Source organism: Bos javanicus, chromosome 25, assembly GCF_032452875.1.
Source record: "Bos javanicus breed banteng chromosome 25, ARS-OSU_banteng_1.0, whole genome shotgun sequence".
Taxonomy (NCBI): domain Eukaryota; kingdom Metazoa; phylum Chordata; class Mammalia; order Artiodactyla; family Bovidae; genus Bos; species Bos javanicus.
The window spans coordinates 26,918,698-26,937,573 of NC_083892.1; the positions used below are offsets into that span (position 1 = coordinate 26,918,698).

The window sequence follows — 18,876 nt, forward strand, 5'->3', positions numbered from 1 at the left end:
GGTGCAATGAGTGGTCCCCTAGTAGGTGTGACTGTGAAAGCAAGGGCAGAAGGCATCTGAAGCAGGCCAGGAGTGCATGTACTGGCAGGTGTGGTCTAAGCCTGAGGGCCCCCACCTTGGCCTCTCAAGCACCCGGCTCTCCCCTCCCCCAGACAAGAGGAAGGGCCAGCACATTCCTGTCCTGCCCAGCTGCGCCCTCTCCTACCCTCTCCCTCCCATCCCCCATCCAACAAGCTTTCTCCGAAAAGCAGATCGGAGCCTGAGACTTCTCCTCCCATCGGACCTCAGGGCTGCCTCCAAGGCCCGGGCACCCCAAGCCTGAGGTCCCTATCCACCCTTCAGACAACCTGCTGCTCTCCTCAGGTCCCCTTCGCGACTAGGCCGAGTGAGCAGAGAGGTGAGCTAAGGGCCAAGGAATCCGGCCTGGGAAAGCGGGGGTGGGGTAGGGGGGGGTGTGGGGGGGGGTAGATTGTTGGGGTCTGAGCCCTGATTGGCTACGCCTGGGCCACGCCCCTACCCTTTTCCCCCTTCTTCCCCCCTCGTAAGGGGGGCGTGGAGGGAACCAGGATCAGCCAGGGGCCAGCATGAGCCGGAGGGAGGGCAGTCTGGGTAAGGGGCTGAAGGGTCGGATGCCGAGCGCCCGCGGGGAGCAGGGGTCAGAAGGGCTGGAAGCTGGGGTCCGGGTCACCGCCACCCCTAAGTCGGGGAAGGGAGCGGCCTGAGCGGGGGAGAACAGGGCAGCGGTGTCAGGTAACGAGCGGGTGAGTTGTGGGTGAGCTGTGGGAAGGGACAAGGGCCAGAGTTTAGAGGAGGCTTGGGGCTGTGCCTTCAGAGACTTGAGCTCAGGAGATAGATCACCGGTTCGAGTACACCCTGGGGGAGGACTGGGGTCGTGGTTGGACCAGGACGCCGGGATCCTGAGTATCGGAAAAGAATCAGAACTGGGAGCCAGAGAGAGGGGTAAAGTTAGGGGAGGAAGTCTTTAGGCCACAGGGGTCGGTGAGTGACAACAAGAGACGAAAGTTGAGGCTGTTAAGGATAAGGACCCGCGGGGCAAACTCTGGCGGGGGGGCGGGGCGGAAGTTGCCGGGCCAGGACTACATTCCCCAGTATGCCCTGGGCATGCGCTAGGCATCTTGGGAAATGTAGTCTTTCTCCAGGAGCGCCAACCTCTAACTTGTGAAGGTTAAGGCGCGTTACTGATTCACTGATGGGGCATAGTGCCCTGCCCACGGTCTTGCACTGTAGGGCCGTCTGGGAAGGAATGGGACGTCAGTCTCCTAATCTGTAAAATGAGCTTAAAGGCTCGTTTCAAGTTGAAGTTCTGTGCTTTGATGATGCTGAATTCCACCAACAATCACTGAGGTACAGAGACATGTGAGCCCTGTCCTCCAAGGGCTCCCAGGCTGAGGCAGATCCTCCTAGATAAAGGAGCCAGTAAAAGAACCACCTTGGAAGTATGAACTAATGGCCCTTAGTAGAAAGAAGAAGTTAATTTAAAGCAGTGTATATGGAAGCTACACTGATGAAGCTGTATGTGAATTTGGCTTTAATAGGATTTCAACAATGGTTTGGGGACAGGGAATGCATTTCAGGTGGAACAACCGTTTGGCAAATGTCTGGTGCCCTATTCTCCCTCAGTTGGAATGGGACAGAGCCTGCCTGGCTTAAAAATTGGAGAATTCAGAGTGGAGCCTCTGGGTTCAGGAAGAGCGAGCCTGGAAGAAGTGGTCAAGAAGCAAGGGGTTGGGGTGCTCTCATTCCTCCCCTGCTTTTCCCACCAGAGGACCCCCAGGCTGACTCCTCAGCCTCACCCCTTCCCCACTTGGAGGCCAAGATCCAACAGACACACAGCCTTGCCCGCCTCCTCACCAAATATGCTGAGCAGCTTCTCCAGGAATATGTGAGTGGGATTGGGGGGTGCGGGTATCAGGGGCCTGGGAAATGGGGAAGTATAGATTAAGGGGTCCTTGACCATTCATTTTCTCAACCTCTCTTCACAACTGCAGAAATTGGGGCTCCAAAGAGGGGTCAATAACTGGCCATTGGTCATCATCCAGCAAATTGGAGGAGGACTTTCTCTGTGCCTCAAATGCCCCTCCATAGAGGGTCCCTCCTTGGTGCTTTAAGACAGAGGCAACCTGAGACAGTGAAGGGAAGTTTGGCTTGGGAGTCAGAAACCTAGGTTCTAGGCTCTGTGTAATCTTGTGATATCACCTCTGTAAGCCTGGATCTCCCCAGGTGTCAAAGGAGGCAGTTGAATAAGAGGAACTATGAACTCTTCTATCTGTGTTATATAGACGGCCCATTTCAATCTAGAGCAGGGGAATGCAATCCCAAGAGGGCACTTTTACAGAGGAGGGGGGTTTGTCAACATCTTTGGTTGACATTACTCTGGTGTAGTGGAGGGACGGAGAAGGCAATGGCACCCCACTCCGGTACTCTTGCCTGGAAAATCCCATGGATGGAGGAGCCTGGTAGGCTGCAGTCCATGGGGTCTCGAAGAGTCAGACACGACTGAGCGACTTCACTTTCACTTTTCACTTTCCTGCATTGGAGAAGGAAATGGCAACCCACTCCAGTGTTCTTGCCTGGAGAATCCCAGGGATGGGGGAGCCTGGTGGCTGCTGTCTATGGGGTCACACAGAGTCGGACACGACTGAAGTGACTTAGCAGCAGCAGCAGTGGAGGGAGCCTGTAGTTTTGAATCAGATAGACTACAAACCTTCCAACTGGTGACCTTGGGCAGTGATGATAACATTAGAAATAATAACTTAATAATTATGACAGCAATAGTAGGGTAATTAAACTAGGTTTGTAGTCCTACCAACCTTGGTTCAGCTTCCAGCTTCTGCCCCTTCCTAGATCTATGACCTGGGACAGGTCAGCCTGAGTATCCTCATTTATGAAATCATCACCATTGTCAATACATCCATTATTGGGAAGATTAGGAATAGTGTGTTTAAAGCAGGAGACACAGTGCCTGAACCAGAAGCAACATGTTAGCAAAGGATAAATGGTATTGTTATAGCATCTTTACAAATTACAGATCACCTTTATCTTTTCATTTGTTCATTCTCATGATAGTTACTCATGGAGTCCCTGGCTGTGTGTTAAGCAGGTGGAGAGGTGGGGGAACATGGGGAAGGGAGTCGAACAGCCTCGGCCCCTGCACTATCTTCTGTGATTCTCAAGAGGTCCCTGGTAGGAAGGAAGGACAGAGAACTGTCCCTCGTCTTATAGAAGAGACCACTGAGGCTCAGAGAAGGAAAGGGTTTTGCACCCGACTGCACAGCTAGTGAGTGGTGGTGAACAGGATTTGAACCTGGGTCTGTAAGATAGCATTAATAAAAGAGGTAGCATTTTTTTTGTGTCCTTCCAATGGGTCAGGACCTGCCTTAAGCCTCTTAGCACGCATATAACTACCTTAAGAAGTGGATACGTTTAAATATCTATGGAGTAGATGAGAAAACAGAGGCCCCTGTGTAAAGTCCACGGTGGTTTTTGTTGTTTTGTATTCTCTCAAACACAGCCGTCCTGTTGGCAGTGTGTCACTTGTGAGACTGGGGACACTGAGGCCCCAGAAGAGCGGTGGAGGGCTGAGTTCCCAGCCGAGGGGCCGCCCTGACTGCCTCGTCTCCGCAGGTGCAGCACCAGGGAGACCCCTTCGGGCTGCCCGGCTTCTCGCCCCCGCGGCTGCCGGTGGCCGATCTGAGCGACCCGGCCCCGGGCCACGCTGGCCTGCCAGTGCCCGAGCGCCTGCGGCTGGACGCCGCGGCGCTGGCCGCGCTTCCGCCGCTGCTGGACGTCGTGCGCCGCCTCCAGGGCGAGCTGAACCCGCGCGCGCTGCGCCTGCTGCGGCGTTTGGAGGACGCGGCGCGCCAGGTCCGGGCTCTGGGCGCCGCGGTGGAGGCCGTGCTGGCCGCGCTGGGGGCCGAGAGCCGCGGGCCCCGGCCCGAACCCGCGGCTGCCGCAGTCGCCGCCTCCACTGCCTCCGCGGGCGTCTTCCCGGCCAAGGTGCTGGGGTTCCGTGTGTGCGGCCTCTACCTCGAGTGGGTGAGCCGCACTGAGGCCGACCTGGGCCAGCTGGCGCCCGGGGGCCCGGCCTGAGCGCCGGGCGCGCGGCCCAGCTCACGGCGCCCTCCCTGGCCATCTCCATCTCTCCCCATCTCTGTCAGCGTCTCTCTGTCCTCAGACCATTTCCGCCTCTCTGTTTCCTTTGGACGCTTCTCCGTCTCGTTTTCTCTCTGGGTCCTTCTTGTCTCCCTCTAGGACTTACCTTATCTGTCATGTCCTTGCTTCCCCTGAGTTTCTCCACCGCTTGCATCTGCTTCTCTGAGCATCTCTTTGTCTTCCCGTCGTCTCCTGTTTCCTCTTGGCCCGCTGTAGCCTGTGCATATCTCCACCTCATCTCAAGGAAGAGCCACCTGTCACTCTGTTTGCCTCTGTCCTTCTCTCTGTCGTGTCCTGGCCAGGAACATGCCTGTTGGCCTTGTGGTGGAAGGGCTACTCCAGACAAATTTCAGCCACCTTCCCCCAGGGTCACTCCACCTGCTGCTCTCCCCGTCCCCCATCCCACCCCTTGTGGCCCTGCCTCCTCTCCCTTTGATGCCCTCCACCCTTTCCCCTCCCTCGGCCCTAATCCACACCTTCCCTTCTCCTCAAGTCAGGTTTATGGAGACAAAAAAAAAAAAAAAAAACACCTCACCCCTTTGAAGAGTTTTATTTACGAGAATAAATTAATTTTTTGTAAATAAAATGTTGAACAAGAACATTGAATTTACTAGTATATACAGTCATTGAAAATGGGGAGACACATTTAAGGAGAATAAGATCCTTGGGGTATGGCCTGGTCCCCCCAGCCATCCGCAAAAGCCACACTATAAATAGGAGCTTCAGGAGAGCCCCAGGCCAGGGATGCCATCTGTCATCTCGAAGTGGATGTGTCCTGAGCAAGAAACAGATGTGACTCGGGTCCTTAGCTTTTCAAGAGTCACACATCCATTGAATAGGAAGGGAAGCACCTTAAGATGGGAAGTTGGAGCAGTGGACACAGTCAGAGAGGTAGTCTAGAAGAGGCAATGAACTCCAGAAAAAAGGGAGGACCCGTTGCTCAGAAAGTCCGTATCTTCCTACAGGAAGTGAGGTAGATAGAGACAAGAAGGCAGTCCCTGGACCTCCCCTAAATGACAGGAAGGGGACCAACTGTACTCCCCCTGTAGAGTGGGAAATGAAAGTGAAAAGCGTTCGTCACTCAGTCACGTCCGACTGTTTGTGACCCCATGGACTGTAAGTGAAGCCTCTTTAAAGAGGTATTTCTTTCCACCCAGAAAATGAGCCACCAGTACCACTGGAATGGGAATTCATGAGATGCTGTCCATGGAGTCCCACCCAGATCTGGAAGGGAGGCCACAGGACCTGGGCAGGGAGGCCCAGGCATAAGGACTAGAGGCCTGGTCCCCAGGAAATATTCCCAGATACATGGTACACAAGCCCTGCTAGACAACATGTGTCTCCTTTCTAGCCAAGAAGCAAGGCAGAAAAAAATCCCTGGTGAGAAAAAAAACAAAAACAAAAAACAGGAAAGAATCAGCTGTGAAAGGGAAAGGGTTGCAGCCCTAACAGGAAGTCCCACCTCCTCTATTGAGAGTATTTGGCCTTGAGCTCACCCAAGAAAGTCACAGCTCGGTCTGTCCAAAAGCTGTAGTCCCGGATTATTACATACCCTCGACACTTCTTCTGGAAGGCTGTGTCCCCTAAGGGGACAGGACCGAGGAGGGTGTTTGGTTGGGGAGTGGGCAGGCCCAGGGCAGTCATGATGCCAGCCAAGTTGCCCGCTAGGCCTTTGGCCTTGAGTCTTGCTTCCCAAAGCTGGTTCTCCACCATGGAATTGTCAGGGCTCAGGTCACTCTGGTCAGCGATCGCAAGCAGCAGGTGCTGGCTGAAGGACCAGAAGGCCTCCTGGGTGAGGCTCAGACGTACTCCATGTTCCAGGCCATGCCAGATCTCAAAGGGCATGTCGGTTGGAGGCAGGGTTCTGAGTGAGAGTTCAGGGATTGAGAAGTCGGGATCACTAAAGGGACTGCCTTGGTGCTGGAGCTGCGCAAGAGACAGAGACAGATGAGAGTGAGGGGACCCAAACGCTGCCCTAGGGTCCCCCTGAATTCACTGCCTTCCACGAGACTGGCCTCTTCCTAGGGGGAGTTGCCATTCCCTTCCTCAGGGAGCTGATGAAATGTTCTAGCACAGAGCCCCAGCTCTGTGAGGCTTCAACTCAGCTTCCTCCACATACAACTTGTGCAACTTTGAATCACAGCTTCAGTAATTCCCACATGGCGCTGTAATAGTGAAGATGATAAGGTGTAATAGACATAAAGCACTTAGCACTTGGCATATGACTAGGGCGTTAATATCATTCACTAGTGACATCTTTGTATTAATATCATGAACACTATGATGATGTTACTTATTACAGTATTTGCAAGCTAAATATATTATTGACAATGTGGTTAAAGCCGTATTTCCTTTTTATTCACATTCTTCAGGGCTTAATATTTGTTCAATTGTAAATAATCATTAATATGCAATTATTAATATTGAATTGAACTATAATATTATTTAGTTAATGCCTTCTCCATTAGATTTCTCACCTCCACAAACCTAGACCCACAGAATTTTAGTGCACACTGATAAATTCTGTAATTGAAAGATCACCAAGTCCTGCATGCCCATTTTACAAATGAGGAAACTCAGGGTCCTCAAAGCTACCCAGAGGATTCTGACAGATATGAGACTAGAAATTAGAGGCAGGGACTTCCCTGGTGGTTCAGTGGTTAAGAATCTGCCTGCCAAAGTAGGGGATGTGGGTTCGATCCCTGCGCCAGAAAGATCCCCCATGCCGTGGGGCACCTAAGCCTGGGGACCACAACTCCTGAGCCTTCACTCCTAGAGCCCATGCTTCGGACAATAGAAGCCACCGCAAGGAGAAGCCCAAGTGCCGCAAAGCAGAGGAGCCCCCGCTCGCGACAATTACAGAAAGCCTATGACAGCCACAAGGAGCCAGGACAGCCCCAGAGAAAGAAACTAGGTTTTACAGAAGAAAACAAGAAACTAGATTCGGTAACTTTACATGGACCTAGAATATAGTACAGTGGAAGAGTCACAAATTCCAGGGCCTGCAGGGGCCAGGTGGATCCCATCACCTGGAGAAGAAGCAGATGGGGTGCGGCTGGGGCACAGTGACTGGAGGCCAACAGGACCCCTGTGTCTGTTTTTGACAGGTTTTCAGGTTCAAAATTTGAACAAGCATCGCACGGCCTAAACAAAACATCTGTGGATCAGACCCAGCCAGCAGGCTGCTACTTTGAACTTCCAGACAGTTTTGTGACCTCAGGTAAATTATTCCCACATCAAAGCTCAGTTTCCTGGCCTTTCCCTCATGGTCCAGTGGTTAAGACTCTGCCCTGCAATGCAGGGGGTGGGGGTTCAATCCCTGGTTGAAGAGCTAAGATCTCACATGCCTCCCAGGCAAAAAACCCAAAGGATAAAACAGAAGCAGTATGGTAACAAACTCAGTAAGGACTTTACAAATGGCCCACATCAAAAAATCAGAAAGAGGCCTTCCCTGGTGGCTCGATGGATAAGAATCCTCCTCCCAATGCAGGAGACATGGGTTCCTGATCCAGGAAGATGCCACATGTCCTAGATCAACTAAGCCCGTGTGCCACAACTACTGAGCCTGTGCCAAGGAGTGGCAACTACTGAGCCCACATGCCCCAAGTACTGAAGCCTTGAGAGCCCTAGAGCCTGTGCTCAGCAACGAGGGAAGCCGCCGCAATGAGAAGCCTGCACACCACAACTAGAGAGGAGCTGCCACCCGGGAAAACTAGAGAAGGGCTCAGTGCTGAGTCACTCCAGTCGTGTCTGACTCTCTGGGACCCCATGGACCATGGCCCGCCAGGCTCTTCTGTCCATGGGATTCTCCAAGCAAGAATACTGGAGTGGGTTGCCATTTCCTTCTGCAGTGATAAAGTGTGAAGTGAGTGAAGTCGCTCAGTCAAGTCTAACTCTTTGCAACCCCATGGACTGTAGCCTAACAGTCTCCTCTGTCCATGGGATTTTCCAGGCAAGAGTACTGGAATAGGTTGCCATTTCCTTCTCTAAAACTAGAGAAGAGCTGAAACTAAATAACAATGATCCAGCACAGCAAAAATAAATACAATAATAAAAATATTAAAAAGTTTTAAAAATTCTAAAAAGACCCCCTCAGTTCTCTCATCTGTAAAAATGGGTCATAATTCTGCCTCTTAGAGCTATGTGAGGAGCCAGTAAGATAATGAGGCTGAATCTCCCAGCATGGCATAGGCTCAGAAAAGCAAGGGCAGAGGTGGTCTTGGACAGACTCATGAGCCTGTAAAACACTTCCCCTAGGGGCTTCTGACAGTCCTGAGAGGTCAGCCAAGGCACGACCACCATCCCATTTGGCAGATGAGGAAGCTAAGACAGAGAGTGAAGGAATGACCTGCCCAAGGTCACCCAGCCATGAGTGACATCATTCCTGTGGGCGTGTCTCTAGCTGGCAGAGCCCCTGTACCCCAGGACCCATGGAGGAACCTCCTTCCAGCCTTGTTCTGCCTCCCTTCCCCAGGGCTGGGCCAGGAGGGTGACAGCCGCCTCCCCTCACCCCCTGCTCATGCCCTGTCACTCACGTAAGTCTGCAGCAGGGTGGAAGTGTGCCTCTGCATGTCGAGCGCCAGGTTATAGGCTTGATTGACAGACTCAGCTGTGGACATGGGGGCTCCCAAACTGAGAGGGGGCAGCAGCAGGAGCAGCAGGCAGAAGGGGGCTGGCAGGAAGAAATCAGAGGTCAGCACCAAGTCCCTGACCTCCCCTGCTGATTCACTCATTCATCATAACAGCCCCTCATATGGATACAGCCCTTGAGGCTTACAGCGGTCTTCTGTGTGCCACTCAGGGCAGAATCACCCTGTAAGCAGTTTATTTCTAGCCCAGAATATTCCCCTGGGACTTCTCCGATGGTCCAGTGACTAAAGACTCTGAGCTCCCAAGCAGGAGGCCCCGGGTTCAATCCCTGGTCAGGGAACAAATCCCACAGGTCACAATTGAGCATTTGCATGCCGCCATGACTAAGAACCAGCACAGCCAAAGAAGATAAATGTTTATTTATTTCTTTCTAAATGCAATTTTATATAAATAACTATTAAAAAGAAAGAAAAAATTCCCCTGACCTCCAGACTCAAGTATTCAACTTCCCTCTTGACGTTTTCCCTTGGAGGTTAATGAGCATCTCAAGTCAAAATAGCCACTGCTCAGCTCTAGCTGCCCTGTTCCCCTCCTTCCCTGGTCCTCCCCATCTCAGAAAAGTGCATGTCCATTCTTCCAGGTGCTCACGTCAAAGTCACGGGGTCCTCTTGGATTCCTCATTCTCTCCTTCTCCCTGTGTTCAACCCACACTAAATCCTATGGCTGTGTCCTTAAAAGGTGGCCACGAGGTCTGTGGGGTTTTGTGCTTGTTTCTGGTCACACCATGAAGCTTGCAGGATCTCAGTTCCCTGACCAGGGATTGAACCTGGGCAGTGAAAGCCTGGAATCCTAAGCACCAGACCACCAGGGAACTCCCTGGGTCTGTGTTTCTGCATCCGAGCACTCGTGACAAGTTACCTAGACTCTGAAAGCTCACTGAGCTGTATACTTAGGACTTGTGCACATCTCCCTGTAGTAATCTGATATTTTCAATATAAAGTTTTAAAATGTGGATTTCCCTGCTGGGTCAGCGATAAAGAATATGCCTGCCAACACAGGAGACACATATTTGATCCCTGGTCTGGGAAGATCCCACACACCATGGAGCAACTGTTAAGCCCTTCACAACTACTGAGCCTGTGCCCTAGAGTCCAGGAGCCACATATACTGAAGCCTGTGTGCCTAGAGGCTGCAACAGGAGAAACCACTTCAATGAGAAGTCCACGCACCTCAGCTCAAGAGTATCCCCCACTCACTGCAACTAGAGAAAGCTTGAGCACAGCAACGAAGACCCAGTACAGCCATAAAGAAGTAAAAGATGTATCTAGAAACTATGTCTCTCCCCTCTGCTGTCTCTGCCTCCACCCTTGTCTCCCTGTGCCACCTGGAAGCTCTTCAAGTCCAGCTAGATCCCTCCTTTGTCTAAAACTTCCCATGGCTCCCACCTAACACAGTGACTATGAAAGTCCTCACTGTGGGCTACAAGGCCTGGCCCCTCTTTTCCATAGCATCCCCTATTCAGACTTTGCCCTTGCTGGGTTTGGACTACCTTCCAAACCCACCCAGGGTTTCTCCTTCTGATTCTTCAGGGCTCAACTCAAAAACCCCTCTGGGGACGTCCCTGGGGGACCAAGGTCTAAGACTCCGCACTGCCAATGCAGGGCTCTCAGGTTCAATCCCTGGTCAGGGAACTAGATCCCACCTGCCCCAACTAAGCCCTGGTGTAGCCAAATTAAAAAAAAAAAAAGCAAAGAAAGCTTAAAGTCACCAGCAGTGATGGAGATGAGAGGCAGACCAGGATGACTTCCTTAGCTTCCCTGTCTACATTCCTGAACTGCCAGAAGTTCAGAACTTAAGGGAAGGCCTTAGGTGAAGCCCTGTTCATTCATTCATTCAACAAACTTGGATCACTGTATTCAAATTCTGTCACATCTGTGTGGGTGCTCAGTCGTGTCCAACTCTTTGCGACCCCATGGACTGTAGCCCGCCAGGCTCCTCTGTCCATGGAAGTTTCCAGGCAAGAATATTGGAGTGGGTTGCTATTTCCTTCTCCAGGGGTTCTTCCCAACCCAGGGATCGAACCCATGTCTCATGTCTTCTACATTGGCAGGCAGATTCTTACCACTAGCGCTACCTGGGAAGTCACATTGGCATGATAATTTACTTATGATCACATGGACTGTCTGTCTGCAGAAAAAAATCTCATTTTTTGTCTGTTTGTTTACTGCCGTGTCCCCAGTACTTGGGTTTCCCTGACAGCTCAGTGGTAAAGAATCTGCCTGCCAATTCGGGAAACATGGGTCTGATCCCTGAATGGTAATTTCACCTAGAGAAGGAAATGGCAGCACACTCCAGTATTCTTGTCTGGGAATATCATGGACAGAGGGCCATGGAGGGCTACAGTCCATGCGGTCCCAAAAGAGCTGGACACGACTTAGCAACTAAACAGCAACAATAACCCCAATACTTAGACTCCTGTAAGTGCGTGCTTAGTCACTTCAGTGTGTCCAAATCTTGGCTACCCCGTGGACTGTAGCCCAACAGGAGCCTCTGTTCATGAGATTCTCCAGGCAAGAATACTGGAGTGGCTTGCCATGCCCTCCTCCAGGGGATCTTTCCAACTCACAGATCAATCCCAGGTCTTTTAAGTTTCCTGCATTGCAGGCAGGTTCTTTATCCCTAGCGCCATCTGGGAAGCCTACCTAGGCTACTACCTAGCACCTAATAGGAAGTCCAGAAGTATGTCCTGAATGAATGAATGATGAATGAAGTCTTCAGTGTGTAAGGCTTTTGAGGTTCCCAGCAGATGCAAGAGCAGCCAGGTACCTGAGTCAGATGGACCAGAGGGCTGAGGCCGTACCCCCTCCCTCCTGGCCTCAGGACCGTGGCGCCCTGTCTCCCTCACTCACCCAACAGATGATAACCCATGGTCTCTCCTGGATCCTTCCTCTCTGCAGTCTCTCGGTGGTTCTGCAACACCTGTCCTCTTGCCCCTCAGGTGGCTATATATTTGGGTCTGAGCCCTCGAGCCACCCATGAAGGAGGGAAAGTCATACCTTGGGGGTTGTGGGGGGAGGTGCAGAAGCCCCTGAGGCAGGGGACAACTAGGGAAGCGGGCATCGAGGTGACACCCTAGTCCCCTACAGCCCCCCAAATCTGACTTTAACTCAGGTTGCTGGGAGAAAGGGAGCCAGGCGGGGAGGGGATTATACCGGAGACAAAGGGTCCGCCCTGCTCCCTGCCGTTCTGCACGTCCTGGGATCCAGTTTCCCTCAAGGAGGTGGCCCCCTGCTCCGCCCCATCGGGACACAGGCATTGGGCCCTGGATCTGGAGGAGTTTGGAAAAGGGACAGGGGGGTGGTGTGTAAGCAACATCACCCACACCCTTAGACCTGGGGGCTTGTGATCCCGCGCAGGGCCCTGTGCGGCTCCTTGTCTCAAGGCCTTTGTGTCCTTCATTTCCTTTTTTTTTTTTTGAAGAGTTTTTTAAGATTTAGTTGTAATATAATTTTATTTATTTATTTTTGTCTGTGCTGGATCTTCATGGCTGCATGCGCTTTTTCTCTAGTTGCAGCGAGTGGGGCTACTCTTCATTGCAGGGCACAGGCTTCTCCTTTTGGTGGCTTCTCTTATTCCTCTAGAGCATGGGCCCTGGAGTGAGGGCTCAGTAGTTGTGGCACACAGACTTAGTTGCTCTGAGGTGTGTGGGATCTTCCCGGATGAAGAAGTAAACTCATGTCTCCCACATTGGCAGGTGGATTCTTTACCACTGAGCCACCAGGGAAGCACCCACCCACCATCCATTTCTTTGATATTACAGGTAGCAGCCTTCATTCAGCCTCCGTGATCTTCCCTGAAATCCAATGGGCAGCTGTTCATTGACGAAGGGAGGGATTGCAAAACCAGGGAGAAATAAAATCAAGAGCAGCCTTGGGGCAAGGTGCTCATTCCTGAACGTGAGATACATACAACAATATCTTTGAAGGATTTTGCAGGTACTGAAACCCCCTCCGGGTGGCACAAGCTGTGCTATGCTGCCCTCAAACATGTGGACCCCAGACCAGCTGGACCTGAAATTTGAATACATTAATTTCTGCTTGACACCACCAAGGCATCAGGAAAATGTTCACGAGCTGATCCCATCCTCTTTTACTAGGAAACTTCTCAGTATCTTCCCCAGGGGGGACATGGTTATGAGAGCATAAGCCCGCTGTATCTCCCTTTGCCTGGGAAAGCAACAAAGCTCTTTTTCGACTTCGGTCCCATCTTTGTCCCTGAGGTTTGATCTGGCACCAGTGTCCAGAGAAGCTGAGCTTTGGGCATCACCGTGTACATGTCTTGGGCTTCCCTGGTGGCTCAGACGGTAAAGAATCTGCCTGCAATGTAGGAGACTCAGGTTCGATCCTTGGGTGGGGAAGATCCCCTGGAGAAGAGAATGGCTACCCACTCCAGTATTCTTGCCTGGAAATTCCAAGGACAGAGGAGCCTGATGGGTGACAGTCCATGGGATCTGAGAGTCAGACGAGACCGAGTGACTAACACTATCCTGTACTATACGCACAGGTTGGCACATGGACCCACACCGGATGTGTGTCTTCACTTTCATACGTTTTCACAGTCAAGGAAGTATTGACTCTAGCCATGTGCTTGTCCCTGTTCCAGATAGAGTGGGATAGAGCAGGGAACAAGTCAGACACAAATCCCTGCCCTTGTGGAGCTGACACCCTAGTGGACATGCCCACTACTCTGTTACAGCACACACCCTGCCAGGGAGCGTCAAACACAGGAGTGCACGTGCGTCCGCGCTTATGAACACACAGTCATGTCCAGAGCCCCCATCATAAGGCAGAGCTACATCTGTTCCTTCATTCTCCCATGTAGACCCTTAGTCAGCAGCTGTCGGTGGAGCCCCTCTTCTGAGTTGGCACTGGGGTGAATAATAAGGGCCACACAGTCCAGTGGTCCCCCAACAACCAACATGTGAGCTCATAAAAAAAAAAAATTTCCTAAAGCTACAAGGTGCAGCTATGCTATGCTATGCTAAGTCACTTCAGTCGTGTCCGACTCTGTGCGACCCCATAGACGGCAGCCCACCAGGCTCCCCCGTCCCTGGGATTCTCCAGGCAAGAACACTGGAGTGGGTTGCCATTTCCTTCTCCAATGCAGGAAAGGGAAAAGTGAAAGGGAAGTTGCTCAGTCGTGTCCGACTCTTAGCGACCCCATTGACTACAGCCTACCAGGCTCCTCCATCCATGGAATTTTCCAGGCAAGAGTACTGGAGTAGGGTGCCATTGTCTTCTCCGACAAGGTGCAGAGAGGAAGCCAAAACAGGTTGATGTGATTAACTGAGGGTAGAAGAGATATAGATAAGAAGACTGAGGCCCAGAGAGGGGCAGCTACTTACCTGGAGTCACACAGCAAGCCAGGACACATCATAGGCTCCTGCCCCCTCAGTTTGGGACTGACTCTAGGGTGTCCCCAATCTGAACTGTGAGCTGAAGGAGGGAAGAGGTTGAGGGAAGAGATAAGTTCTGAGGTGGGAGATCCTAAATTGGGTCTCAGCCTGGGCCCTGTCAAGGCTGCCAGGGAGGGCCTGTGTTGGGCAGGCTGTGATGTCAGAGGATTAGACTAGGCCCATTGAGTGGGTGCACTGAGGCGTGGGCCAGGCCAAGTAGTGGAGGAGGAGGAGGAAGAAGAAGAGGAGGGCAGGAGGGGAGGAGGGAGCCAGACTCGCAATCTCGTGCTGTTCACAGGTGGGCAGCGTACCTTGGGCCGAGCCTCACCCCAGAGGGCAGGCTCCCTCTGACCCAACCCCACCATCTCCTCCTCCTCTTACGGACTTCACTTTCTCTCTGGACCCTTCAGGGGCCCTTCACAACTGAAGCAATCCACCCCTATCCCAGGCCCAGTTCCATTTTCCAAGGCATTTGTCTGGGCAGATGTCAGAAGCTCTGCTGCCTCATCCTGCCCTGCCTCGTAGTCCACATATATACATCTCTGTTTCAGTCTCACCAGAAGCTGATGCCTGGGAAATCCTAGCAATTTAAGAGTCAGCAGTCCCTGGGTAGGGAAGATCCCCTTCAGGAGGGCATGGCAACCCGTCCCAATTTTCTTGCATGGAGAACTCCGTGGACAGCGGAGCCGGGAGGGCTACAGTCCATGGGGTCGCAAAGAGTCTGACACGACTGAGCGACTAGCACTCACTTTTCTTTCCCACTTGGGTAAAAATCCTCCCTTTGTCCATCACTAGCTTAGGCAAGTTACTTAAACCTCTCTGAGCCTGAGTTTGTTTCCTCATTTGAAGACCAGAAAAATTGTCTTGGCATCTTGGGGTCTCACTGACTTCACCCACCAAGTGCCTTGACCTCTGCTATGCGACTCCCTCTGGAGCCCCTCAAGAGTTACTGCTGTGGTTCCTAACGCCTCCAGTTCAGCTCAGTCTCTCAGTTGTGTCTGACTCTTTGTGACCCCATAGACTGTAGCACACCAGGCTTCCCTGTCCATCACCTGCTCCCAGAGCTTGCTCAAATTCATGTCCAATGAGTTGGTGATGCCATCCAACCATCTCATCTTCTATCGTCCCCTTCTCCTCCTGCCTTCAATCTTTCCCAGCATCAGGGTCTTTTCCAATGAGTCAGTTCTTCCCATCAGTTGGCCAAAGTATTGGAGTTTCAGCTTCAGCATCAGTCTTTCCAATGAATAGTCAACACTGATATCCTTTAGGTTTGACTGGTTTGAGCTCCTTGCCTCCAACCTAATGCCTCAACCAATGGCAAAAGCCTCAGTGTCCCGGTGTCTCAGGCTTGGATCCTAATCTCCACCAGCCACACTAATGCTAATGCCAAGCAGGGCCCTGTGGGACTCTAGTGCGCAGAGGGTTTTTTGTCCACCATTCCTTGTAGGTGGGCCTCTGGCCTCCATGACCTTCTCTGAGTTCCAAAGGGCAGAGGAAGTAAGTAAGTGAAAGTCTCTCAGTCATGTCCGGGTCTTTTTGACCCCGTGAAGTATACAGTGCGTGGAATTCTCCAGGCCAGAATACTGGAGAGGGTAGCCTTTCCCTTCTCCAGGGAATCTTCACAACCCAGGGATCGAAACCAGATCTCCCACATTGCAGGAGGATTCTTTACCAGCTGAGCCACCAGGGAAACCCAAGAATACTGGAGTGGATATCCTATCCTTTATTCAGGGGTTCTTCCCGACCCAGGAATTGAAACAGGGTCTCCTGCATTGCAGGAGGATTCTTTACCAACTAGCTATGAGGGAATCCCAAAGGGCAGAACAGCTGTTAATCAAAGCAGAAGCAGCAGGTGAGGCAGAGGCTTATTAAGATGGGAGACAGACCTTCTAGGACCCTGCACACACCCTAATCCTGTTCCCATCCTGTGGAAACTGCAGGAGAATAAATACAAGTCTGTTACTGCCTTGATCCTTATCACAGACTCCTGCCTGACTGTGTACCCTTTCCCTACTCAGCAGCGAGGGAGTGGGGCACAGTTCTGGAGGCACTAGCCTACTGTGCCTGGCACAGCTATAAAGCCCCACTTCTTTCTCCTCCATCACTCTGTCTCCATATTTCTGTTTGGCATTGGTGCAGAGAGCTGAGATTTTGGCAACAGTGTTCCCAAGAGATGTGTTCTGTCTGTCCACCAGGACGCTCAATCACGACCCTATGTCATCCAGCAGGTTCCATCAGGAGGCCCATTCAGAACAAATAAACAGGAATTCAAGCCAGAGCCTCGGACTCAATGTTAAGCACTATTCAAGCAAATCTTCACTCCTACCTCTCCAGGCAAAGAGAAAAGCCAGTGCAAAGGCCCTGAGGTTGGGAATATCCTTGTCAGGTGTCAGGGACAAACAAAGCCGCTAGACAGAGCAAAGAGATGGGTTGTTGGTGACATATGACAGGATAGGAAAGAGCAAGGGTCACCTTGCCGCCTCCCACCACCCCTTACCTTTCCTTGACTGCCCACTGCCCTCGGGACAAACCCCCAAGTCTGTAGTCTGGCTTCTAAGGCCTTCAGTCCCCTAGTCCCTGTGCAGCCTTGAACCTTCCTTCTTGCTTTTCCCTAGCTTCTGCATCACCCATGTGTCCTACTTTGCATGCCTGCTCAGCACTGCCCTCTCTTGAGACTCTGCCCGCAGAGAGAGTGAGCCTGCTCCTCCTTCACTTGACAATCCTTCTCATACTTAACCTTCAACTTGGGTTTCACCTCTCAGGGAAGCTTTCTCTGTCTCCTCTGCCCCATCAGGGCTCCCAGAGCTTCCAACATCCCCTCATCCACTCACCGATCACCATACACTATCGTTCTCCATCTCTTAGTCTCTCTCTCCCAGTGACAGGAGGCCGGGTGTTCTCCATAGCCCCAGCATCCGGCCACCGGAAAAGGAGACACCTCCACGAGCAATGAGTGAAGGAAGGCAGGAACATACTGGTTCCAACTGGTGGGCTCAGCAAAACCAGGCCAAGGAGTGTGGTCTGCACCTGATCTCCAGGAATGCCTATGTCGGTGCCCTGTCTTGATAGAGTGATGGGCCAGCCGAGCAGTGAGGGCGTGGGGGCCCAAGGCAGGGACCATCAGAAGGAGCAGCACCGTCTACTCCATTCAGTGCATCTGTGAGCCTTTGCAGCACTGCTACAGAGTCGGGATGGGCTGAACCAGTCCCAGTAGCATCCTGCCTTCCTGGAAGGCACTGTCTTGTGGCTCAACCGTCTTCATCATCATCATCTCGAATACTGTTTTTTTCTTTTCCAGCTGTGGCACATGGCTTGTGGAATCTTCGTTCTCTGACCAGGGATTGAGTCCAGGTCCTCAGCAGTGAAAGCACGGAGTCCTCATTACTGGACTGCAGGATCGTCCCATCACTAACATGAGCACTGACTGATGGCCTGTTCTAAGCTTTTTCCACAGAATAACATGTCCTTTACAAACCCCCATGGAGTGGCTAGTACTGTTTCCCCATTTCACAGATGAGGAAAATTGAGGCACAGCAAGGTTACGTGAATAGTTCTGGGTCACACAGCTAGGATTAGAATTGGGCTCCAAAGTCAGAGCTCTTTACCATTATCAGTGTCTCTATCCTCCGGGCCTGACACTTTGCAACCTGTGAGACGTTCCACAGTCCTTGTCCCCTGGGTTCTCTTCAGGAAACTGACAGGGGACTACATTTCACAGATGAGGTGCAGAGGAAGGGAAGGAATCCCATTTTTTAGCCTCTATTATGTCACCGGTCACTTGATACATAGATAGTATCTCATGACCCTGGGAAGTAGGTTTATGGTTATTATTCCCACTTTTACAGATGAGGTTCAGTGACTTGTCATGATCACACAGAATAAATTGTAGAGGCCTTGGGCTCAGGACAGGCTCCGATGTCTGGGCTGGTCCTGTCATCCCACAGTTCCTTTGGTGTCCCCTTCTGAGGACACGTTTGGACACCACAGTGAGAATGGGAGGCACAGAGGCAGCACGCTCTGCGTCTAGGTTCTAACCCAGTCCAGGTCTGGCGCTTGGCACCACCTGGAATCCAGCTAAGTGTCACCTCTGCTTCCGGGGCAGCTCTGGGCTTGATGAGGAGGGCCAGAGGAAGGGGAAGAGCACAGATGGGAAACTAGGGTGTCGACTTCAAAAGGAGAAGTGGAATTTCCTGGTGGTCTGGTATTTAGGATTCTGGGCTTTCGTTACCATGGCCCAGGTTCAATCCCTGGTCAGGGAACTGAGATCCCATAAGTCATGAGGCTCCAACCAAAAAAAAAAAATACCCCAACTTTGCATTATCCCCAGTGACCTCCTTGGGGAATCTGTGCTCACAGTCTCCCAACTTTAGGTCCTGTGAGTCTACAGAGTCTAATTCCTAGATTGGGGAGGGACCTTTCTACCAGGGGACACAGCCAAATCCCATTAAATTTAGAGGTACATCTGCCACGTGGTCACTTACATCTCCTCCTGCCAATAGACCAGCAGGCAACAAAAGGACATGCCATACTGTTGCAGGAAGGGGGACTCCTTCCAGGACCCAAGAGTGGGCTCTTGTGTAACATTTGGAATGAGTTGTCCAAGGAGAGACACGAGCTGACAAAGTGATAGACTGTATTGGGAAGGGGCGCCCAGTCTT

At 51.9% G+C, this 18,876-nt stretch overlaps 1 protein-coding gene across 2 annotated transcripts; it reads left to right on the forward strand.

The window, feature by feature from the left end:
- Positions 1-474: 474 nt before the first annotated feature.
- On the forward strand, positions 475-4,772 carry CTF1 (cardiotrophin 1). Of its 2 annotated transcripts, XM_061401702.1 has the most exons (3): positions 475-609; positions 1,785-1,903; positions 3,646-4,772. In XM_061401702.1, exons 1-3 carry the CDS (start codon positions 585-587, stop codon positions 4,108-4,110), a joined length of 609 nt encoding a protein of 202 aa, XP_061257686.1. In that variant the 5' UTR covers positions 475-584; the 3' UTR covers positions 4,111-4,772. The 2 variants fall into 2 exon arrangements, with proteins under 2 accessions (XP_061257686.1, XP_061257685.1); XM_061401701.1 differs by lacking the exon at positions 475-609 and having other exon boundaries at positions 768-1,903.
- The last annotated feature ends 14,104 nt before the right edge of the window (positions 4,773-18,876 follow it).